General features: G+C 41.4%; 1 protein-coding gene across 5 annotated transcripts in view; it reads right to left on the reverse strand.

Moving 5' to 3' along the window:
• CASK (peripheral plasma membrane protein CASK) overlaps nt 1-25,913 on the reverse strand; it is a 756,819-nt gene that overhangs the window by 24,977 nt on the left and 705,929 nt on the right. For 3 of the 5 annotated variants that reach the window (XM_084595366.1, XM_084595367.1, XM_084595364.1), the window contains 4 exons: nt 24,299-24,487; nt 20,558-20,636; nt 20,108-20,193; nt 17,039-17,107 (listed from right to left, as the gene is read on the reverse strand). In XM_084595366.1, coding sequence (XP_084451492.1) covers nt 17,039-17,107; nt 20,108-20,193; nt 20,558-20,636; nt 24,299-24,487 — 423 coding nt within the window. Of the gene's footprint in view, nt 1-11,514; nt 11,545-17,038; nt 17,108-20,107; nt 20,194-20,557; nt 20,637-24,298; nt 24,488-25,913 lie in introns of all 5 variants that reach the window. The other 2 variants (XM_084595365.1, XM_084595363.1) reach the window with 1 other exon arrangement.

Genomic DNA, 25,913 nt, shown 5'->3' on the forward strand with positions numbered 1-25,913 from the left:
TTTTCAAAGTAACTAGCTTGGAGTGTTTGTATAGTATAATAACAGAATGCAAAGCTATAGAGCAATAGAGTATGCCAAACACTAAAAATCAAGTTTTGAGTTTTCAATTGCAGAAACAGTAAAATTCTCAGTCGAGGAAGCATACATGAAAGTCATGCCTGAAAATGCCAGGAAATGTTTGATGCCTAAACAATGTTCCTTAGTAATTTAATACACTAATCCTCTAATACTAAATATACCTTAAAAAGTGAGAATTAAGCAAAAAAAGTAGTATTGCAAAAAAAAAAGCTTTAAAGTTACAGCTTCTTTGCATCTCGACTAATAATGAAGTCAAGACAGATGTAGAGTGTGTAAACTATGACATTAACACAAACAAGACCTCCAGTTTGATGCTTAAAATAAAGAGGTGTAATATGTCCAAGACAACGACCACTGAGTACACAAAAACAACTTTTTATTTGCAATTTCTAAAATGGTACATGACTAGAGTATGTGCAACACAGTCACCACTCTTCAAAGTTGTGTAACAAAAATAAGTGTCCAGATATCTCCTCCCCGTAGCAAACTTTCAACGTTAAGACAAAAAAAAGAAAAAGACAAAAAAAAGTCAGGAAGTCCCAAAATGCACAGAAAAACATGAATAGAAACATATCTTCAAGATGATGAGAAAGCCAACTGTACTAATCAGGCCAAACTTGATAGAGGTCTAAAAGCACAACTCTCAACATGTCTCAACATCATAAGCTCTGTTCTCTTCAAGCTATACCCTTCATGTGTTCCATATTTTTACTACAGCAAAGTTCGGGAAGTACAACTACGAAGTTGACAAATGAAAACAATAGAAGCAAAAAAAAAAATCCGAGAGACACACAAGCTCTTAAAGACATGACACGGCAGTGTTAACGACTCCAGCCTCCACTTCCACTTGTTGATACTTCTTAATGCACATTCACTTTGCTCATTAGCACATGCTCATTTACATACAGTCGTGAGCTTCTACATCATGTGAATGGCCACCCGGAACAGATAAAATGCCCTGCTTTATCCAAGCCAATGAATGTTCCGACAAGTCCTCTTGTCGAAACGTTGGTTTGCCTATTGAGGCTTCCCATCAAATATTTTTTGGGTTTCTTTGCTAGTTTGTGGCAATGTTCTTCACCCCGTTTTGCTCTGGAACCGCTTGTGACCGCATGCAGACAAAGGAGAAGAGTTGGCTAGCACGCGTTAGATGGAACATTGCAGACGACAGTGTAGAGCAGACAAAGCTGTTGGCCGCCACTCCAGTTTTAGCCATGCTTCAACAGATGTGGCTGCCAAAACATTCCCATTAGGCAGGAGATTTATTAAAAGCTTTTTGAGAGTTACCACGAGTTTTCTTGTATCAACACAATGGGAATGCGATGCCAAAGCTGTTTAACAAGCAGACACTTCATAAAGAGGAATGACTAAACATAGGTTGTCACAAAGGTAGCTTAAGACATAACCAATGCTTTCAAAAACATCAAATAGCATACTGCATATAACTATGTACGTTGACACAAACACGCATTAAGCCTTACAAACATGACAACTACCTACATAATGGCCATTTTCATTGATCCATGGTGGCTGTCCATGCTGCTACACGCAAATCCATCACTGCCCTTTCGGTATGTGCGCTTGGGTGTTCAAGATGTTTATAAATGACAAACAAACAAGGTAAGATTATAGCGTCATGTCTGGAACAAGCTTGTCAGCTTGAAAATTTTACACATTTACATTACATTATGTGTGTAACGGATGCAAACAAACCAATAGCCCAGCGACTTATTACTAATGCAAGAAAAATCTTTCAAGTAAGTATGTATGCTTTCACTATGCACTAATCACTGATGTATTTGCGCATTGCGCGGGCATTAAGTAAAACACGAATCGAAACACTAACTTTATGATGGCAGCATTGGTAAAACAAAGGTTCCACATGGCCTTAAGCTACTTTATGTCACCAGAGGCACATGTGCAGTTAGGGTGTTTGCACATACTATAACAACTAACACAAGTTGAGAAAGCTGCAGACCATGCCCCCTGGGGCACACCTTGCAAGTGCGTATCTCTGACCGTAAAGCAGCAGGAAAAGCAGAACACAGGTACGCTTTTCTGTTAGCTTTTCACATTACCCAGCTGAACAGATCTGTCTTGTAAATGTGCACCTTTGTAAGTGCGTAAAATGCAGAAAAAAAAAAGAAAAAAAATGATGTGGTTTGCTAAGAGCTTACACTTAACAGACTTAACGAGCAACTAAAAGACATCTTTCCCATCAAGTAATCCCGACCACGAAGCTCATCTAAGCCTTCCAACAACCCATCGTCCTGGAGCCTTTCCTGGAAGACAAGTTGAGCCTAGCACAAAGTATCCACTCCAGGCGTTAGGAGCACGAACACGATGAACTGGTGACCAGGTGTATGCACGGTTCTCGAACAGTCCTCTGGCCTGGTAAAATGGCTCACTGCTTGGCTGGTGGTCCACATCACCAGCAAACCGTGGAAGCTCTGTTTGCATGGTCCATCTTGAACAGCTTAGTTCCTACACTAACCTCTCCTGAAAGAGACCACATGGGACCAGGTGTCCAATCCAAGTAGACATGTCTGCCTGAACTACAAAACAGAGGAAGAGAGGCTTCTATATGCACACTCTCATTAATAGTCACTGCTGCCTGCTCTACTGAGTGCCACAGAAAGGACTAGCAAGCCGAAATTCCCTAGTTCAAGTTATATGTGTTATATTAGCCCTCCAATCATTTCCTAAGCCGTGGACATTCTCATTGCACTCTGAACATTTCTTGTAGCATTACGACTGTTACACTGCCTGTTATTCTTGTCACAACTACTTGCTTGCATCCTGGTAATAAAACCCTATGCAAAATTTTTACTCATGGGCTTCCCTCTGTATATACAGATCAATCAATTGACGAATCAATCAATCAATCCTTGTAATAGGACCCTTTTCACTCATGGACTTCCCTCTGTATATTCAGATAGATAGATAGATAGATCAATCAATCAATCAATCAATCAATCAATATACAGTGTATTAATATGAATAAAATGAAGCTGAACTCGGACTAAAGAGAAAAACAATGTAACTTGCACTGAGTCAACTAATGTTACAACCTTGTATGATTTGTAGCAAGAAAAACTAGGCTAAATGCCAAGGACTTTAATAGGCGTGGACGCCAGTAACCAGTGAAATGTAATCTGGTTCTTCAATCTTTGTAACAGCCTAGGCCAATTCAAACACAAATATACTCCGGTGCTTTGTAAATATCTTTACACAAGCCTCCGGCCAAAAAGCAAGGAAACCTTGTTGTCTTTAGCGTGAATAATGTGAACACTTCTATCCTTACACTAACAGTGTAGAATGTTATAATTCTGAGCCTTTCAAAAGAAAAACACCAAAGCAGGGTTTTTTTTTTTTTTTTTAATGTGACATCTGATTGTTATGGCCCTGAAAAAAATTTTTTTTGTTCTGAGTAACTTGAAACAGAGAAATACACATTGCTTAAGAAGCCTACTTAAAATGCTTATCACATAAGCTTAAAAAATCTGCCTTCTTTACACACAATTTCTTGAAAATAGGTGTACGTTTAATGCTTTAGCATATTCTTAACAAGGAAAAACATTAAAACTCATGGTGAACACGCAATATACAAAACTATTACAGATGTGATCAGAAACGCACACTAATCTGAAAACTGTGACCACAGTTAGTCAAGCGAGAATCACAGGCAGTGACATGACTTTAATTGAAAACACTCAAAAGCTGTAAAAGTCCTTCTTGAAGCAATGCAGATGTCAACTGGCTAAGTTCAAGCTATGTTGAGTTAGCACATATGGCCACGATATTCACACACAATAAAGCAACTTTTTAACGTGAGAAAATTTAAATTAACTTTATTCAACCTATCCAGGAACAATACATGAATAAATGAAAAACAATAACTACAAGGTTTAACAAAATGTTTATCACATATCTGTCAAAAATTTGGTCTCAAGTTGCTGTTGGCTGGGTTGAACATATTATAGGGGCCTTCGTTTTTGGGTAAAACCCAATTTCACCTGATTCTTGCACCCCAAACAGATTCCTTGAAAGGCGGATTAAACTCAATTTCTATCCGGACCTTCTAGGCAACTCAATTTTCCAGCGGATAAAGCTGAAAATACAGAAAGAACATCTGCGAACATTTTGCACTTGTCCCGGATGGGTGTTTCCTCTTTTTTGAAAAAAAAAAGAAAAAGAAGGAAAACGATTTTAATTTGCGGCAGTACTTTTTTTGTGACCGAATACAAAAAGCATGTTTTCGAGGCGAGAAGCTAAACACAGGTACTGAACAGGCATCCTATTGGCATCACTGCATCAAGTGCAATCATCGCTAATGGTGTCCTGTTCCAAAGCTTTTCTGCATTTAAAATGATCATGTGCTGACTAAATGCTGTTGCTATGAGCAAACAATGACAGGAAAGTGAAAATCCTACGCACATGTTTACGTATGCTGCAAAATACTTTTAACAAATGTCTGAATCTGTAAAATTTTTGCAGTGCAAGCTGTCATTTGCATACTGTTTAAGAAACTGAATGAAACGAAGCGATTGGAGTAACTCGTCTTCTTCTGCAAAATATGACCTAACAAAACTTTAATTATGAAGCCTACTGCCAACTAACCTGTATCTGAATTTCAGCTCGCAACATATCACCATTTTTATAGTTGAATTCTAAGAATGCCAACTAACCTGTATCTGAATTTCAGCTCGCAACATATCACCATTTTTATAGTTGAATTCTAAGAATACAACCCAAAAACGAAGAACCCTAGATATATGCTATATGTATACATAAAAAATGTAGAAGCCAAAAGCAAGTTTTTTTTTCAAGGTCTGCCAGATATAAGAAACTAACTAATCATACAGCCGCGACTAACTGACATTTTGTGCAATGGCTATAAATTTCATTATGTTGCAAAGTCCTGTTCAGCATCTCAGTGAAACGAATATAATCCATTATTATTCAGTTGCAGTTTCTTTCTCATGCCTTCAATTATTTCCTAATCTGTACGTAATATTTGTTCAATTTTAGAATGGGGGAATGCAAGTGCTACAGTTCTATTGTCCGATGACATCATCAGATGACAAGACCTATAGACAACAATCATGTGCATATACAGACCTATGAGGCAAAATAAGCAAGGCAATATCAGCTCTCTTGATCAAACAAAAACATAATTACAAATGCGAAACCTTCACATTATAGAAAAAAAAGGCAAAATAAACCATAACAACAACAGCAACAAGAAATACAAGCAGCAAAGCATTATTTACACAAGTGTTTTCAAGTACCAAATGAGCTGGAAACAAAGCTTGAGTCTCAGGGAACAATAATTTAAAAATTATGGCAATTAGCAAGCTGAATGACGAAGTCTGGCACTGCGGTAACCACGGCTCGGATTACACACACCTATATTGGCATTACTTTCAAGCCCCACTGACACAGTGGGAACACAGTGGGGACCATCCTAGGAAAGAGCTCACAGCTAATAAAAGATATAAAAAAATAAGAGAACGAACAGAAAGCCAGTATAGCCGTGAGCAAAATTTTGCATGATGTGTGAGCCCATAGCAACACTGCATTCCTGCACCACCTGATGGCATGCAGGTAGCTCCGCTAAACATTTGCTCATCTTGCAAAATTTTGCTTGCCAAGTTTTCAGCAGTGACAGTGTTAATCACCACGTGAAGAGAAGTAAAACTCCGAAAAACAAGACTGTGCTCCACTACCATTCCAAACCGCCATGAAACATAAAACAATATGTGTATGGGCTAGTAGGATGGCTCAACAGATTGATTTAGACACTTTACTAAGAAAAATAATACCCAAGTTGTAAAAAATGTTACGTTCCATTATAAATAAATCATCTTTCAGTATATACAATTTGCCTTTCAGATGATGCCACAATCGACCAGCACATAATAAATCATTTCTTGGTATATATATTCTGCCTTCAAGAGCACTACCAGCAACACCCAGCAACGTCGCTGGGTGTAGCCCATATTTTATATGATTGTCAGTTGCCTAAACTATATCCACAGCACGGTTCCTAAATGTTGCAGTAAACTGTACACATACAAAGCCTGTTCATGAAAGCAACGGTTACCTGATGGTGTGCGACAAGGGGTATTAAAGTGATTTACGTCCTCTTGCCCTCTAGGCTCAACCTATTCCCAACTGCAAATTGCAATATATAGTCATTACAATTTTCTTGAGTCAGGTCAATTAGGGTGATAGCACAAGATTTATGAGCCCAATACATTCTAAAGTTATGAGCTGGTGAGTAGTAGCAAATTAGTTCAGCGCTACTTTCAGTTGCTGTCAATGTCAACTCGTTTCCTTGAACTCTCAACGTTCTGTGCATCCAGTGTTTTGTCATCTTTAAATCTAGACGGCACTGTAGAAGCCCGCCATGAACAGCCTTCTTTCTATGCCTAAACAGCTTAGAAACCAGAGCACTTTCTAAATTACAATGCCATGTTCATTATAAATGTATACAGGATAACAACTGACCCGTGGCAACACCAGGGAGAGTTCTACACCATTCCCAGCACCACAAACAGATAACACACACTAAGCACATGGGACAAAAAAAGTCTAGACTCTCGAAGATATGACCAAGTCTTAATGTGTGTCTGTCATAAGACGCAATGTTTTACAAATGCTTTTTTCTTTTCTTCTCATCCTCACGGTGAAATAAAAGACTGCCATCAAAGAATTGAGGCCAGTTTCCTTTGTGATAATGGTTCCCTCTTCATATGTTTGACATATCAATAATAGCTGATATTCCTGCCTCAATGACAGTTGACCGCTCAGACGACCTTTGAAATACAGTTCTGCTTTACAGTTGAAAGCTTGGCTTTATAGCAGAGAAAAAAATATAGTGCGAGAAGTTGGTGAATCGCACATACATTACAGACATGAGGAGTGGAAAATTCCAGCAAGCATATTCAAGTGGTGATCCTAATTGTCATATTTAAACAGCCGTGGTGGTGGTGGTGAATCTAGTCTGTGTTCTTTCAGTTGTTATTCTTTTTTTCCTGTTCTCCTCCCAGAACCCACACCTGTTACAATGATCTCATGACTAATGACCATTCCATGCCAAAGAAATCTTGAGAAATTGCAAGGCAATCTTTGCCACCCACTGAATGACCACGCGTGTGCCATGGCTATGTCAGCTTGCAAGGTAAGTATAAAACCGTATTCTTATTTCTGCCACAAATGAGGATAATTGGTCTGTATTGATTTGGTTAAGCATGGTTTAATGATCTGAAAGGCACCTTGAGAACACTTGCAAATGCATTCACAGACAGGCAGCACAACCACAGCACACTACTCTCGAGGCAACAGCACAGCAGAACACCAATCAGCACACCTTCAGTTTACACATTGTTTGACCAACACCCTGCTGTTACAGCAGATAGCAAAAAGAAACAGAAGAACATGCTCGCACTGAAATCCAGTTAAAAAAAAAAAAAAAACCGTGTGTAATGAAGTTGAGCATATCTTCACTCCTGGCTGCAGTGAACAGTGGGCTGAGTTGTATCTCAGCACCAGGAACACAATAAATGAGCACAAAAACATGTGTGTGGCTGAAGGTCAAACTAAATAATATAATAATCTTGAATGAAGCCAATAAATAACAGTTGAAGAGCTGATACCCCTCAAATTTAAGTACTTGGTCATTAGCACCTAACTGCCTTTTTTTTTCCCCAACATACTATAGTTATCCAATTTTGCATGTAGACCCATCCCTAACATTCTGAATGATTAATACAAGCGCTAGTTACCTAGGTAATCTTAATATCTCTTTTCACGTCTTGATTTTTGTACGCACTCATCGTCATTGTTCGAGCAGTCAGTGTTCTCCCCTCTGTGTATGCTTTTTTTCTTCTTTTGGATGCACACATTATGCCCACTTCCGAAGTGATTTTCAATACATATATTGCACCGTTGATCTGCCTGGCCATATAAAAGTACTGTGTGTACTTAAAAGAATAGCGCACGAATCAAGACAACCAAATACATACATTTATGTTACTACTGTAGTGGCTTGAAACGATTTTTCCTCAGACTACACTGCGCATGTATCTTTTCAACACAGCACCCTGTAAACAGTATCACAGTATGGGTACTGCATATACTTAACGATACATACAACACTAATGAAGTACATTATCATGCAAACTGGACCTGAATTCCCCTCCTTCTGTGCTGAAGATGAGAGTATTTAATTACCTATGCATATAAAAATACACAAAATATGATGTAATGGCGAACAGAATGGAATTTGGGTACCATTTGGCTGCAAGTTAAGCCTAGACTAATCCTTTCACTCTGCGCCAAAGGTCGCGAGATGCAGGCTAGGCTCTGATGTTTGTTTTGACTAAAGGTTCTTCGAGCCACAATCGCACGCAGCAAAATTTCTCATTGATAAATTTCCTCTGTGAACATTTGCACACTGTCACTGCAGAACAACTAAAATATCCAACAAACAAGTTCAGTAAAGCATAGCTGTGTTGATCAAATATTGGCTCAGAAGCTGTCAGGAGGCTGTGGCTATTAAAAAAAAGAAAAACTACCATTGCTCTATTCCATGTTGGGAGTAGGTCCATCCCCAAATAACTCTTCCGGACATGCACTGTTCTACAGCCAAGAAAACTCTGAAATCTGCGTATGTATATTTAGAAACATCTAGTACAAACTTCCACACCCATAGCTTCAAATGAAACTGAGGTGAAGAAAGAACAGCTTCGGACAGACATCGGAGCAATCCGTGATTGCGTCTAGGAGTGCTATGCATTAAGAAAATCAGACATGTTACTAAAATATAATGATGATAGTTGTTAATTCACTTACATGCAAGACCACAGCTGGTCACATATAGAGCGAATGTGACTGAACACATAATTCGATGTCACTAGTGCTCAAGATCATGGCCATATTCTGCTGTATCCATCTCTACACATACTGCATGCTAAATCCTTGCTCCTCTTCGCTCACATCAAGCACTTTTCAGTAAGACAAAAGCAAAATTTACATAGGCAAATTGCTTCTTTTGCTACCAACAAGGTTTTTTCATAAATAATGCACATAGATAATTTTGTCCCCCCCCCCCCCCCCCCTGGAAACTCAGCACCTGCCAGATTCTGTTCATTATTTCTGTGACTTTGTTCGCTCTATGCTTCAAGATGCAGAAAATTTCCCCATTTCCTCAAAATTCGCCCACCTTGATTTTGGGCTGTCTTTAGGCTCAATGTTTTGCTTCATGCATGTGAATCATATGATGAATGACACTCGGAAAACTCCTGTGCTCAAGGAAGAATAAGAAAAATGATGTACGAAAAAAAACAATCTTGCCAGACTTTTAAAATGTGTGTTGTGCCCATCCCTCTAGTAACCCATAATATGTCAGTTTTAATCTCTATGTCCTCAAAATGCAGAGGAAGTCCTAGTGCTTGCTCTCTGCAAACACACTATCTCTCATGCAATGTGATAACAACACAATATGTAACGAAATGATAGGTTCTCCTCTGCTATAAGCTATGTCCAATGAACGACCCCAGTCCCCAAAACAGACTTCCACTAAATTATCTAGTCCTTATCTCAAGCGCATCTCCCAGGAGCACTGACCCTTGAGTAGATCCTCCCACTCTTGCCTAGCCCACCAGGATCAACATTTCCACGACATGAATATGACTTGCCCAAGCAAATTTTCTTTTTAAAAATGTAAAGTTTTGCTGGTCGCAGACAAGACACTACTGCTTCTGCTTGTGAACAACGAAAATATGTTCCAACTAGATGCTGCATTAAGCAAAAAAATGCGCTAGTTTAAGAAGTTGTTTTCTAAAAAAAAAAAAAAAATGTGTGCACAGTAAGTTGCAACCATACAACCTGTTATACCGGTTTTCATTGGGCGAACAGGAGCAAGAGCAACGAGCAGCCAGAGCAGCGCACAAGAGCACTGGGGACGTGAATTCTTGTCTCCCCAACGAAACATTCAAGCTGCTCGGAGAGCAGCGTAGCGAGGGGGAGCGCATGACGTCAGGCGTCATGTGATCAAACTTTTCCAGCGCTCGCGTTGCCCATATCCGCTGCCCAAACGCTACCGCTGCCGTCTTCCGTCATTTTTCTCAACCGTCCTGCTGCCCGAGCTCCGGGCGAATAACCAGAAGTGACGTCAAAAAGGTCACATGACTTCCTCCGTTCTCCCTGTACTCCGCCGCTGGCGACAGAGCACAGAGGACTGCTCTCGGCTGCTCTCGGGACCCCAGAAGTACGCCTCCTCTGCCAATAGAACACAACGCTACTGCTCCTGTTCGACCACTGGTAGGCGCCGAAACCCACGAGAGCACTTTTAGTGCAGCTAAAAGTGCTCCTGTTCGCTCAATGGAAACCGGTATTAGTTTGAGCCGTGCGCAGAGGAAACTGTCACCAACAACTAAAGTCATTACTTCTGTTCTAAACATGACTGAGTGCTTCAATGCTGACTATTCAAGAAAAACAAGAAAGCGAGAAGAGGATCATATATGTGATAACATAGCTTACAAAAACTGACCCCTCCCCCCAAAAAACATGTAAAATTATGAGCAATCCATAAAAAAAAAAAAATGTTTCATTTTTCCAACTAATAAGGTTATATTTTAGCACCAAAACACATCATCTCCATTTTTAAACCCCCCATTTATGAACAGCAGAAGGATATCTGTGTTAGAATCTTTCAAAAGAGAGAGCAATAACAGAATGTAAGCACTTTCCAACCAGAGCAAGCAATCAGCAAAGAAAACTACCCTTCGACATCTTATAGTTAAGTGCAGTGTTTCGTACAGAAAGGGCTGCTATTTGTTATGTTTGCTGCATTAATTATAAGGTGCCAATTTTTCTGTAGACCCCTTCATATCTACATTGGAAGCATGACATAATAAGAAGAAAACTAATGAGGCAACCCAGGTAATCTACCCACTCTATTAGAACCACATATCTTTCTTACCAGTGTCACTGCTTTGGCTCTAATATATAAAGAAAAGTGGCAGCAGGACAGAATTAAATAATTACGTAACAGATTAAACTAATGAATGGTTGTTTCATGAGCAGTTGATTAAGCACTAGGTATCAACAGCTTCAACGAATGCAAGCTTTACAAACACAGCACGGGTCCAAAAATGTTGAATGGCACCGTGCAATGCAAATGCAGATAAAGTAGAACATAAAAAAAAAAAAGAACATCAGCATGCTGCTGTAAGCATGCAACAAGCCCAACTCAGACACGGGTGCAAGTGTCATGCTTAGCCCGAAAAGGTCCCAACGTCAAGCAAAATGCGAAGTGCATCAGACTCCAGTACAACATAAATGCCAAAAAACAGACTAAAAATGCAAAGAAAGACAGAAAAGAATGCATGCAGAGAATTAAAAGAAGGCCCCAAAAGGCCTACTTACTAGAACGGGCGGGGGGTTAATCCTGAAATACTATACGGGGCAGAGCAGGAAGGAAGGAGGGCAAAGAAAGATGGGCGAAGAAAAAGAGGAAAAAGAAAAAGGGCAAAAGAAGAACAAATGAATCACTTCTACTGAAAATGTGTCACCGCGCTTCCCCGTCAGACTCCATTTTGCTCTACGCGTCAAAATGCTCCTACGACTCCTTCACGTGCACAGTGTACAACACAACAACCAGGCAAGAGGTCTGATCAAAAGAATGAGGCTTGTAAACTATCCATGCTGGCTAACACTGAGTGTAGCCTTGCTGTTCTGCCTCGAGGAAAAGCCTGTAAGCCCAAATTATAATGGTTGGTGAGCTCGAAAGTGGTAAGAAAACCCGAAGCAGCAATGGTTTAGTTATTACTGTACCATGTAGACTGTAGATTTAACCCCGCAACTCAAAGGTATGTGCGAGACAATAGTCCTCATTGTGCAAAATTTTATCGTGTTTCCAAGACTGCAAGGTGTAGCGAGGTTATGTGAATAAACTACAAAGATTTATGTTCAATCTATTTTCTGCTTTTAACATTCCGAATAACCAATCGAAACCTGTGGCCATTCACATATGACAAAAAAGATAACCAGATGGTAAGCAAAACATAAACTGCTCAATGAAAACCATGCAGGCAGCTGAAATAAGTGATCCGTTCACAGGTAAAAATACTTCAAGCAAATTCGTCCCAGAGGTGACATCCATCTGCTTATTCACCAACTGCTAATGTCTCATTATAACACTTTGCCCCAAAATCGTTTAATGTTCGTGATTGCCTCCGTAAAGATAATGCAAAAAGAGAATTGTTTAAGACAGTATAACTGTAACGTACAGCAGAATTAATTGTGAGGTAACTAAAATTATAGGCGTAAAACTGCACGCTGTATGTATACATGTATGGTCTGATGCAAGCATGGAAACTGTTCATTCTACCAAAATGAAACCGAAAAGAAAAAATGCAGAAAAAGTAAAAAAGGAGAGTTGCTAGAGAAAATTCTCTAAGGTTACTTTTAAACAAGAATGTTTTCCTTGTTTCATAATGGCATCCACTGCAAGATTCACAGGAGCCATAAAAAAATATTGTCTGCAACAATTGCACAACAGCAAGAAAGAAAAAAATAAAACTTTGTTGCACCTACATAAGAAAATAATTGTGCATCTGCTAAATGTGCTGCAAGATAAGATGATGTAAAAGCATCCGTTTAACTCTTCATTCCCCCTGGACAATCTTGCCAATATCACTGAGAGTTTCTTGAGGCAGCTTGAAAAATCAAAAATTGTTTTTTTGTTCAAGATACCAACACTTTTTCCAACTTGTGCATTTATTTTTTTTTTAAGTGAAAGTTGTAGAAGAAAAGTTTTGCAAGTTAGGATTTTCTGCATGGTACAGCAGCTTGTTGACACGTGCACCAGCTTTCTTATAAAAAAAAGATAGGAATGTTTAAAGCGCCCCACAACGCCGGTAACCACAAACAAGCAGGTGACGTTAGAGCTACAACTGAGAGGCTGAGCTGCTCACTGGTAGCATCTAAGAGCTGTCACTCAAACCAGACTGTCAGTGGTCTCAGAGTCATCGCTTAAATAATTTCATTTTCCCTTTCTCAACGTAGCTCTAAACTGCCACCAAACATTTTTAGAAAAGGGTTGAATACAAATGTTTCTCTCATCTTCCTTAACTTGCAATGAGTAGGCAGCAATATTTCAAAATAAGTAGTTTCTTCGCGTCCATCAACTGTGGCCGTCAAAATATGAGAAAAATAAGCCCTTCTCGCCAAGTAGTTTCAATAACTGCAAAAAAAAAAAAAAAAACAAACAAAACTATATGCTGACTGGAGACGCATAGCGGGTATTGTGAAGTCGTGCGGGCACCACAATTTCATGATGTCCCTTGCGAAGGCAACAACAAGAGAACACAAGAAGAGAAAATGCAATAAAAGAATGGGAAGCAACAAGAACAATGTCATGTGATGTTAGGAACAGCAACAATAGCACCACTCAATGGCTTGATGTATTCAAGGCATTTATTATCCAAACAGCTAGTTCTTCGGTCCTTGCAACAATGAAAACAATATAGAGGTCTAACAATAGAAGCCACTTCAATGCAAACAGCTCCTCTCAACAGCATCAAGTGATATAATAATTACTAGAAAAAATAGCAAACAAAACAAAACAAAATCAAGATTATACTGACTAGTGAGCTCCATGGATTACAGAAACTAACAACTCCTGAGCAACTGAGCACGTTGACATGTGTCACTGTAGCAGCTGCTCTGCCCCCCATCATGTTCTTTTGCATTTTTTTTAAATCACCATGCACCACAGCTATCATAATTAAGGCGTCAAGCATGCAGCATACTGGAAAAATGTGCGAGATTCATATTGATGCAACTGCCCATAATGCAGGTCAGCATGCTCTATATTTACCTATAAGCAGCACATTTCAGCACTAAGGCACTGATTGTCAGCTATGCAATCCTACAGTCTACAAAACTGGACACCCAGTTAAAAGCAACATGTTGCAGTGTAGTAATGACAGATATTTTTTGCCCAAGAAATGAGTAGTATGTAGTATAAAAATCATCAGCATGGCTGGGCTTCCCTGTAGAATTCAACACGCTCAATTTGCAACACTAGCCGCCTCTTCCGGCAGAAAATGTGTGCATTTGACATAGCCGTTAGAACCGTCATTCAGCCAACCCTAAATTAGGCACTTTTTTAATGACTAGGCACTCTCCGTCAACAATGAACAACTTGCTGCGATTTCTGCACCTCAAGTTGCTTTGCATGGCTCAAGTTGTTCAGTTACAGTCAAACAGCGTAGACAAACAATACTTGAAAAAATCGTTAGGCCTAACGTACCCAAAAGCATACTAGAGACCATGCATGAAAACTGACCCATTGCTAATTTGTTCAAGCATTAAAGAAGTTTGAAAAAGTAAACGTATAGCATAGATTTCATCTTGAATTTTGACAAAAACATTTTTTTTTTTTTCAGAGACAATTATTGCAGAAAAAGAATTTACAATATTCTGAAAAAGGCAACATAAAAAGCAAGAGGCTATGGGAATGGCCCCTTCTTTTCCAGAAACATTTTAGTTTGACTTCTACAAATATTTAAAGTTGACGCTGCAAAGCAATCATGTCACCTAAACGACACTGTCTCGATAAATGCTTTAACAGGAAGGAACCAACGCTGCTTTCAGAGCCATAAAGCTATACGTACATGGCGCCTTGGTAAATGCTAAGCCAACAAAACTGCAAGCATGGAACGACAACACAAACATAACAGTGCAAAACAAACAACAAAAGAAAATGCTCATACTAATGACCTCAATCAATTCGAACCAAAAGGGGAATGTAATAACCTTAACGGGCATGCAGTAGTACCATTGCTTCAGAGGGTGTGAAACAGTCACATGGCAATAAAGCGATCACTGAAGAAAAATGAAGGGATCCCACAATGTTTGGCAGTTTCCTTTCAGTGATAAACTTGAACACAATAAGCTGTCAGCCTGTCTTTCTATCTGCATTACAAGAATTACGTGCTATGTGCATGTACTCATACCATGGCCTTAGGCCATAAATATGCTAATGCAAATTTGTGTGTTACTAAGCCTCAAGCAACAAAATCGGCAGGGATTGAGTAGGCACCTCATGTGCAAAAATAGTTTTATGACAAACTATTAGAGCATGTTACGTCAACATCCATGACCGATTCCTTTCCCAGACCTGCCAAAAGAATGCTGAGCCTTACGGCAGGGTTAAATCCAGCTAATTTTTGCACGCTCTGACATTTACCTCATTTATTAAAGCATGTGACATCAGCTCCAGGTTCTTTCACACTAGCAGTTCTGTCTTTAGATGTAAGTAACTAATTTCACTGAAGGAGAGCATTAAGGAAGCGGAATGGCATGCGGTTGGATTCCAAGCACGGTTCTCATAAGCCTCAACCTGTGGTACTCCTTGAGCCTTAGTAGTTAGAGCTGTGGAAAGGCAGACATAATAATTAAGCTGCTCAGAAGCGCTGGTGACCTCTCGATCAAGTGAGGACTGGACCTTTTGACAAGATGAGCTTCTGGGAATTTTCCCTGATCTATCACCAAATAGCATTCCAGCATTTTTAAAAGTAGAGGACCATCTCACAACTAGTACTATGTTCTGCTATTCCACAGGAGCCGGGAATGCACGGGATGATGCACGCAAACTAGTGTTGTCATTCATAACAATTACAACGCCATTAAAAGGTTAAACTTCTAGATTTCATTCCCTTGCTTGCAGCGAAGAAATGACAGTGAAACCTGCACATTAGAAAAGCCTTCTCCGATTTCCCTCTTACTGCTGAACGTGATACACCTTGTCCCAAAGGCTCCAAACTGAAGCTTCAGCCATTTTGACCTTCACAGTCTCCTTGCATGGACTGCATGCTATCTTTAATTAATTTAGTAAAGACTTTGCCATAACTGGGACATCAAGCAAGCACTGCATGCACGTGACAGGCAAGAAAAAATAAATGACGTAATGCAATGGAATGTAGCTGATCCTTAGTACTCCATAGCTATTCGTTGCTAATGTCAGGCGTGTCTTCATTGTGCACATGAAACTCACTGAGTGCCTAAGAATGACACATCATGGCAACCATATTGTGCAGTCGGATTTGAACTAATCTCATCAACCACAGCAGAATCTCGGTGGTACGAATTTCACGGGGCCTTGAAAGAATTTGTATCATTTGAAATTTTGTATCATCAAAGTGAACAAAATCCCTATGCAGGACCATGAAAAGTGCATTCACGCAAATGTGTCAACAAATGAATGAATTTATTTATGTCCGCATGGCCCCAGCTCACTGCGCATGGTGCATACAGAGTGATTCACGAGCGAAATGGCAGCAGAGTGTAGGTTGCGCAATGCTGTGAAGTGCTCGCGGTGCACCCAATGCAACAGCTCATTATGATGTCAGTGATGTATGAGCCGTGCATCGATGCAGACTGCTCCCCATAAATCTAGCGAAACTAGCGATCGTGAGGTCAATGATGTGCGGGAAGTATGTAGCAATTGAGGCTTCGGCGACGGCTTGTGCGTTCATATCAACCATACAGATGAGGGAGAATGTTTAGAGCATACGAAATCCTGCCAATTGCACTCCGGCCAGAGAATGTGACGGATTTGTGTCCACCCCAAATTCACGTCAACCGAGTTCGTATCACCGAGATTCCCCTGAATGACATCTCTTCAAACAAGCAGTACTTGGGGCATGGGGTTTCTTGAGGACAAGAAAAAATAAAGCAAAGAGGAAAAAGGCATTGAACAGGTGAAACAGAATATCCTTCCCACTTTGTCCCTGAGTAGTGCTGGCAACCCTCGTCCAATCCTCGTTAAGACGCGTAGGAACCGCAACGAAACGAACGCCATGCATCACAGAGGGTGTGCCGAGGCACCACTGGTGCAGAAGCTGAGCTGGCGACCAAGCTCAGAGGCGTACTGAAAGATTACCTCACACGGGGGCGGTGCACTGCGGTAGCTGGGGACTATCTTGAAGGTGACACTGCCACGTGCGTCCCTCTGCAAAGAAACACAACAACGAAAAAGAAAAAAGGCTTAAATGATTGTTGCCACACTGGCTGTAAAAGGACACAGAAGGTAAGACCTTTTATTCCCACCAGTTACTAAACTGCTTCTAAACATGGTTATCTTTAGCCAAGTGCAAGACTATCCCTTATTCGAAATTACGTTAGTGTCAGGCCATGTAAACTGCCACTAACTGATGATGTCTCTCTCTTTTCCTTTTTTGAACGAAAGCTTCATGACGCCATATATTAGCCAAAGCTAACCTGTCTGGCTGCTTGACTTTTCGCGAGCCAAAGGCCACAAAGTGGCTATATAGCTTAACCATGGTGTCAACAATGGTTGACCTTGGAACTTCAATGGCAGACGCACCATCATGTGTTTCCTCTTGTAGTTGACGGCGTTCTCAACTCCATAGTCTCGGCAATTTATTCACTGCAAAACCATGTCTGCTCATATCTCAGCCTAAACCAAACCAAAGCAAAACCAAGTAAAAAAACACACTTTCACTTCATGTAACGAGGTTTAACAGGGTTGAACCTCACCCATTTTGTTTTTACTTTGCTTCAGAAACCTTTCAAGATATGGCTAAAAAAATATCTTGTGAAATGTGAGTTTGAGTTTATGAGCAGTAGCTACAATATTGATGGCACCTTGTCAATTTGAGCAAATTTTGAGAACTTTATTTTACTTCTCCTCAAGGAGGACATGCAGTTTCTAGAAGGGTGGATAGCCGGGTAGATCACGTCATGCTTATTGGTTATTTCCTAACCCTATATGTATTATCTGCAATTTCCAATACAGCAGATTAACTACCGTGACATATGAGTTTGGTTTTACTGTACCATTCAATTGTCTTCTAATCGGTGAACAGTCCATTTGAAATGCTAGCACGATAAAACGAGCAAGGTGCAATGCTTATAATAGCTTTATAATAGTTTTATACAGGTTTGTACATTTGTCGTGGAAATGAGGGAGAAATGTACTGATATGTACGACTTCTGCACACAAACAGGTTTGCCCTTTCTGACCTCGATACTCGGAAGGAAGACGCAACAGAGCCTAGGAGTTATTTCTGAAAACCGGCCTTCGCATTCTTTTCGCAGCATTAGAGTCAAGCTAAAAAAATTACCTCCTTTGCTAGTGAGAACACTAACACTGACCACTCAACCTTCACTCAAAGAGTCCTACCAATACCAGCTACCAGAAAAGACTATCATCACCTTAGCGCTTAACACACTCCAGCTGCCTGACACACTAGAATCTGCACCAAATTACATCTGTTGCGACTGCTGCTATAGCTCCAATAACAATGCTCCTCTGTAAATCAATAATTTATCTAGTTAATTATGGGAAAAAGCCAGTGTCTGGAGTCTACCATTTCTCCTCCGTCATTAGCTAAAACTGGTAGATGGAAGGGCCAGCTGCAACCTGCCACGGTTGGCAGATGGAAAGTGGCTGACATGGGAAGAACCCCATCACCTGCCATGGCTGATACATGAATGAGCCAGCAGCCACCTGGCAAGAAAGGGAAACCCTCCTGCCTATTTGAGGAGGATGTGTACAGAGAAGGCATGCAAACAACCTGCCACAGTTGGCAGGTGTCCAAATGAAGAGAGGAAAATCTCCTTTTCTACTTTTAAGAAAGGAGGGTGAGGCCGGAAGATGGCTAGCACAGGAGGAACCTAGATGGTAGCTACCATGGAAGGAGGGAGGTTCTTACGTTACCGCACTGTGACAGCTAAGAGTATTTGGCACCCTCCAAGGTTTTGATCCACGATTGATTCACCGAGGAGCTGCAATTATATAGCCCGAATTGTCACTACCAAGACTTGTAGCTGAATGCTACTCTTAAAAAAAAAAAAAACTTTTTCGATCCTAACTCTGGTGCCACTGTGAGCAGCAGATTTTGTTGCATAACAGGTGACCGCAAGTTACTTTGGTCACATTTGTTTCTGAAAATGCTCAAAACACACCAGTTCAAAGTACTCCATCCTAGAGGCCAGGCATGCGTGCTGTGATCTCCCTGGCATGACTAAGCTCGATATATATATTAAACCTTAGCACTACAGTCCACAGTACATCATAACATACCAGCAAAAAGCTTAAACATTTAATATTTTCTGATGGTATACTTAGCTGACAAAAAAAAAACTGTATTCAGAGACGCGAGGTTCAGAGAGCAGCAGTCCGACTTTGCCATCAATCAGGCAATTAAGTTTGCCAACATGGTGTCATTGTGCTCTACATGAGTCCTTTTGTTCCTCCATTTTGATTCTCCATTGCTTCATATTACATCTTCACATGCTGCCTCTTTCATATCTTAAAGGACTGGCATTTTTGTGCATCACAACCCAGATTTTCAACTAACCACACGATGCTTTTGTTGGTGTTGTCAGGCTGAAAGCCAGTCACGTTATGACATCAGGCCGTCTGATTGTTAAGGCATCTTCGTCAGCCCAAGTGACAGACCAGCCTGACAACAACATAGTCTGACAAGCTGGGTCTTGTCAGTGATAGTGTAGGGCTCATATAGTGTCATCCTAGTGTGACAGTGTCACAAGCCATGAATTAACCATTTTCAAGTCTGCCTTAACGTTCTACAAGATAAATTGAACAATGTGAAGTATCTTTTTACACAAAAAATGGAATCCTTAATATGTGAACCCTACATATATTTAAAATATCAGCACATGAGGACATCTGGTCGTTCTTTCATGCAGTCTGGCAATTGAAAGCTAATTTATGGCTTACGTGTATTCTGTGCCCAATTATGTACTTAGCCCACCAGCCAAACAAGACAGATGGGCTACTGAATGTGTAAGTTGTAGCACCGCTTTGCTACTTTACGCATTTTTCTTCAACTCCATATTCTGCCTCTGTATACTTAGGCCCCCAAAAAGGTCATGCAAAATAAAAAGTAAATAAATAATAAATAGGCCCAAATTGTCTTTTTAATTTTGCAACATAGCAGAATGACAAATGCTGAACACTCACGAGCATTCTCTGCAAGCTTTCTACGGTCTGGTTCGCAACGCTGATGCCGTTGATTTCACGTATTTCGTCCCCGACGTGTAGCGTGGCTGCAACAGATGAGAATAAAAGATCAATGAGATGAGCGATAAGCAGCACGAGCAGTGAACAGCTGTATTTTTTCCAGAACAGTAGCCGATTTTTGGCATTTTAAGACTGAGCAACCACCACGACTCATCAGTGACATCGCAACTGCTAAACAGGCGTTGGTGGGGACAGCAGACGAGCTAAGCATAACCGACTGTGCAATGGAGCAAAGTAAAACTTACAGGCTTAGACAAAAGAAAAAAATTAGCCAAATTTCTTCAAGACGGTGCTTAACATGATACGGATGCATTAAGTGCTGGTTATGCTGATAAACCATATTTTCACATTGTCCAGAAACCGTCTAAGTAGAGAGTATCCTCCTCTCACCTTGCCTATGAATCATGCCCCCGTGCATGATGCGAGCCACAATACATCGTCCATCCTCGTCCAACTTGAGGGTGATGCCCTGCAAGCAAGAAAAACAAAACACATGACGGACTTTCACACGAGCTGCAAAGCTTTAACCTCTTCCGAGAAAAAATAAAAATAAAAAACACCTCGCGGTGAAGAAATTACAAAGGGCAGCAGAAGGTAGGCTCCTATGAAGTGGTGATTACAACCTGCTAAGGATAAACTAGCAAGCCTTTAATTATAAGATAATTAAAATTTTTGCACATCCTTATGACCACAGTAGGTTAAATATAAATCATAAACCAAGATACAGGCTCTACAATGGCCAGATGATCCGGGACACTTTTTGAAATGTGAAGGCATTTGTTGTCTCGTGAGTGGTGTCACCAGAGTGTGTTGGCAGAGCGCGTCCGCACGGACTGTCAATCATTAATTAAAGAAAACACAAATTGTGTACATGCCAGGACTCCTTCCAAGTCCCAGCCAAACAGGCTAACTGCTACTCTAAGCAGACTTCCTGCATATGCGTTCACATTTTTAGCACAAGGACACTGGAGGGCATTGAGCGGAAAAAACACACACACACACACACACACACACACACACATATATATATATATATATATATATCATTCATGGATCAAACAACAAACATTCTGACATGATATCTACGCAAGCTCATTCCCCACACTAATTCTTTATCAAGATACTAAATGGACAACACAAAAAACAGAGGATGACAAGTACAGGCACATCCATGCTTGAGATCTGCTCTTTATATGCTGTTTTAATGCTAATTGACATGTTAGAATGAAGAGCCAACCAGCCTGAAAATTTATTGTCACGGTCGCACAGTGACTGAGTTTAAGGAAGGAGCAGCGACTGGATTGTGAAGAGGAAGAGGTTGAGGACATTTGAAGGATGATCACCTGGCTGCCTGTTCCGTCACTAGCTCATTCAGCATTCATCTGAATAGGCTCGTCGCATCTATAACAATCTTTGGTGGAGATCGGAGGTGATGGGCAGGTTGCCCCGGATCATATGACTATATTTGTTGTAGCCGACTCTTAGATATTTTCCCTCCCCTCCTGTCAGAATCCAGTATCATACCTACTCATTCAGGAGGCTCGGACGCATTCCACGACTTTATCCTTGGCCACCCCAGAGGGAACCCTGCACGTTTACCGGTGAATCTAATGATGATGCTGAAGACTGGCTGAAGCATGACCGAGTCAGCCAGTAGAACCGTTGAGATTGTTGGGACCGCCCTGTTGTGGCTTGAGAATTTCAACGGCTCCCTTACCGGTTGAGCTCAGTTTGCGGATGAAATCACTAAGCGCTTTGGTGACACCTTGGACAAGAAGAAAAGAACCAAGCAGACCCTTGCACGAAGAGCTCAGATCCCAGGTGAGACGTGCACGAACAATATTGAGGAATTGCTCATACTACGCCGGCTTGTCAAATGAAATATTTCTGAAGAGGATAAGGTGGGCCACCCCTTGCAGAGGATTGCAAAAGACATACAGTAAAAGCTCGTTAATTCGAACCTCGATAATTCGAATTTTCGGATAATTCGAACTACACTACTAGGTCCGGCCAAGCTCCATAGAGATCTGTATATAAAAAAGCCCGTTAATTCGAACGCGAGTCGGTTCCGCTACGGATAATTCGAACTACGCGCCGCCGCGTCTGGGCGGCTTGGCGCACATCACGCGAAAAAAAAAAAAACAAAAAAAAAAAAGGAAAAGTAAAGAAACACCTCCGCGATCGGTAGGCATAATTAGAGGCTGCGCACGTCCAATAAGGGGACAGAATAAGGAACCAGGTAAAACCATGGAAGAGTGGGTAAAACAAATGGCACCATGACCGGCGTGGCGGCCGGCGGCGTTGAAGGGAGGGGACGCGGCTGCGGCATGGTCAGTGCATGGCCGCGCGGCGGCGGCTGCCTGCTCTCTCTTCTGCGCAACCTCCGTAGCTCGCAACTAAATACTCGTTAATTCCAACCCTGTTAATTTGGAAATAGGGATGAGTACTGTCGGCGCAGTCTCAGCCAACGCCCATAAAAGGCTATGATCTCGGTCGGGCACTATGAGTTAAACTTTTTTTTTTTCTTTTTGCGATAGCCAACCATCCTTCCACCCATCAGTCGTCAACGGAAGCAGGCGAGTCGGCCGCGATCATGACGCCGGCTTTTAGCACCGTTCGTTCCGATGATTGGAGTGGGACGGCGCCGCCCGCCCAAGTCGCTCATAGCATGATAAAGCGAACGTACTGAAAAGGAGGCTTGCACAACCGGACAAGCGCTGGCCCTTTGCCAAGTTCGCTTTCCTGCCGCCTGCCCGAGCTAAAGTCAAAAGATAAACACGCCGTTATCGCCGCGCAGCATCTTGGCGCACTGCCAAGAATTGTGTTGTGGACCGTGAAGGCGCAACGGAGGGACCCGCTAACGACTGACGCCTTTATTTATTATTATTTTTTTTTTTTTCAGATTCGTAGGCGTAAATCGGGGCTGGGTGGGTTCATTATGCGAGCGAGTTCGTTACGCGACTAAATACGGTACATTTACTGTTGTACAAACGGTTTTGGTCACTTTTTTCGAGGCCATTCGATAATTCGAACATCGGATAATTCGAACTTTTTTCCCGGTCCCGTGAAGTTCGAATTAACGAGCTTATACCAATTCTTCATCACCAGTAGCATCATGCATCTGAAGCACTAAAGTCCCGGCAGATTATTCCCAAGTTTGGCTAACTGTAACGTCACAAGAGTCACCAGCGTTGACTTTCCCGGATATGAAGACACCGTCGCAGTGGTTCGACGGATAATGCATAATGAGTTCACCTCACAGCTAGGAAGGTTAACTCGTGATCACCTGTTCCACTCGTTTTCATTGCTTCGTCCATGCATGGAACAGCCCCCGCCCTGAACTCGCATCACCTACGATGAGCGGCAGAGTGATAAGGGCAGACACGATTGGGCCTTTTCTGAGTTGCTCAAACCCCAGCACCTGCATAAAGCTAGTCCGCGTGAGCCACCTGAACAACATTGCCAAAGAGACTGCGCATACTAATTGCCATTCCCGAAACACCCAAGTAGTACGCGTGGCGCATTTCAATCGTTGCGTTCGTCGCACACCCTGACTTGCTTGAGGACGAGCTTCATCTACAACCGAGGAAATTGTCAAGCGCCATGAGTGAATGAGTTGAAAGAAGAAGCAGTGAATGGACTGTGAAGAGGAAGAGGTTGAGGACGTGTGGAAAATGTTTGCATGGCTGTCTGCTCCACCGCTCGTTCATCCAGCATTCATCTTAGTAAACTCATCTCATCCGTAAAAATATGTTGCTGAAGCCACTCCTCATAGTTCATCTCTAGTCACCAGCTACACCAACACTGCAAGTCAGTATCACACTGACTCTGTTCTGGATGCAGTGCACATATTTTGGGCAACAGAAACCATGGTCTCTTTGGCAGGCACTGTTGCTGCTACAGGTGTTTTGAAGGTTTGATTACAACCTCCTTACCACAACAGCAGAGTTAAAGAAAGAAGAATTTCCCATTTGAAACCGAGTTCAAAGCTAGCTTTTTTTTTTTTTTTTGCAAGTTATAAGCCACCCTCTGTTCATGCCAAAAAGGTAGTTTTGTAAGACACAGGAAGTGAAACTTACTCAACGCAGCACAAAGACCAAGCAGGCAGAGGGGAAAGGGCAGAGCACTCACCATGGGCTCATCGGTGTTCTTCTGAAACTGGACGAGGCGCACGCGGGTGACCTGCTCCATGTCGCCAGCTTCGCTGCCACCTGCCTCCTGGTTGCCGTTAAGGAATGGTGTCAGTGGTGGCGGTGTCACCCGAATTGCCTCCTCACTGTACACCTCGTGAGCCACCACATCGTGGGCCTGGAGCAGTGCCTGCACAAAAAAAAAAAAAAGCCAAGGTTATATTACGTAACTAAAAGTTGTAACGATGTTTATCAGGCAGTGAAATGCCTAAAGGTTATGCTTAAAGTGAACTTCACAGTGGAAGTCAAAATGCATGTCCCCCGAGGGTTGTCCAGGGTATGAAAAAAAAAAAAAAAAAAAAAAAAAAGAGCTCCAAAGCTATTGCTGCATTAGGGTGCATACTCGAGTCTTAGTTTTTCATTGTTCAGTCAGTTTGCTGAAAATCTGAGTTATGACTATGGAAGTGATACCATTTACCTATGCCACTGACACTGCAGATTATAAAAACATCCCAGTCTACAGCAGGTTAAAGTTGCAATGTTATGATGTCTTGTTGAGAATGCTCCCAATGCAGTCCCGTGATCCAGAAGGGCTTCTGAGTAGATGCTCTCATGGAGTTTGAGGCGGAAGAGGTGAAGGTGGCATGCTACCACTCTCACCATAATATGTCCCCTTCCCCTCTCCCCAAAGCATGGCTAAAAGGCTGCAGCTTCTAAATGGTGAAGAAACAATTATCTATGGAGTAGAATCAGAACTGTGCATGCCATCAACATTTTAGGAAGTTTGTGGGGGTGATATTTCCCACACACACAAGCTGTGTGTGTGGGAAATAGCTCCTTGAAGATTTATTTTTATTCCATTATTTGTTTATCACATTTAAATTGTAAGTTGGTTTAATCCACGGAGGCAAAAGAGGTAAAGAAGAGAGGAAACTTCAAAACTACAATTTTTTTTTTTTAAATCAGGCTGTCATGGGTGCTTCCAATCTGAGCAGGAGTGTCATGTGAAAAGACACGCACAAAGTTTTATGTATATGAACCATACAAGTATTCATACAAAAAATGGGTACAAAAAAGCATGAAAAAGGCAGGAGACTGACAACTGCACATACAGATAAACACGCACACAAACATGTTAAAGCATATACAAATAAGACTTGCACCAATGGGACACTCTTCAAGGGCCATGCTGAAATCAGTGGCTACCCGGTAAGTTAAGAGAAGAAGACAAATTCAGTCAGCAACTGTATATGAGAAAAGGCTGTGAAACTTCTTGATTTTATCAAAGACTATGGTTTAAACTTTCAAGCCCAAACATGTAGTGTCTTTTGTGTTGCCCTGGCTCAGTCTCCTGCACAATGCTGAAGGGATTTCATTGCTGCACACTAGACAGAATCATGCCCTTTGCATTCTCCTGGTGTAATTCTTACTTCGCAGTTCTAACTTAGAAAAAAAAAAAAAAGACAAACAAACCCCAGCGTTTCAAGTACCAATTCCCTTCCCGTGTAGCAGTAGCAGTCGGTGCCCTATGGGTCTTAACAAGTTACACTATGCTTTATTTTCAAGATCCGATTACTCCTTTACACCCAATTCACATGGTTTACAATGATTATGAA

The sequence above is a fragment of the Amblyomma maculatum genome, chromosome 2, assembly GCF_055883805.1.
Source record: "Amblyomma maculatum isolate TAMU_Amacu chromosome 2, ASM5588380v1, whole genome shotgun sequence".
Lineage (NCBI taxonomy): Eukaryota > Metazoa > Arthropoda > Arachnida > Ixodida > Ixodidae > Amblyomma > Amblyomma maculatum.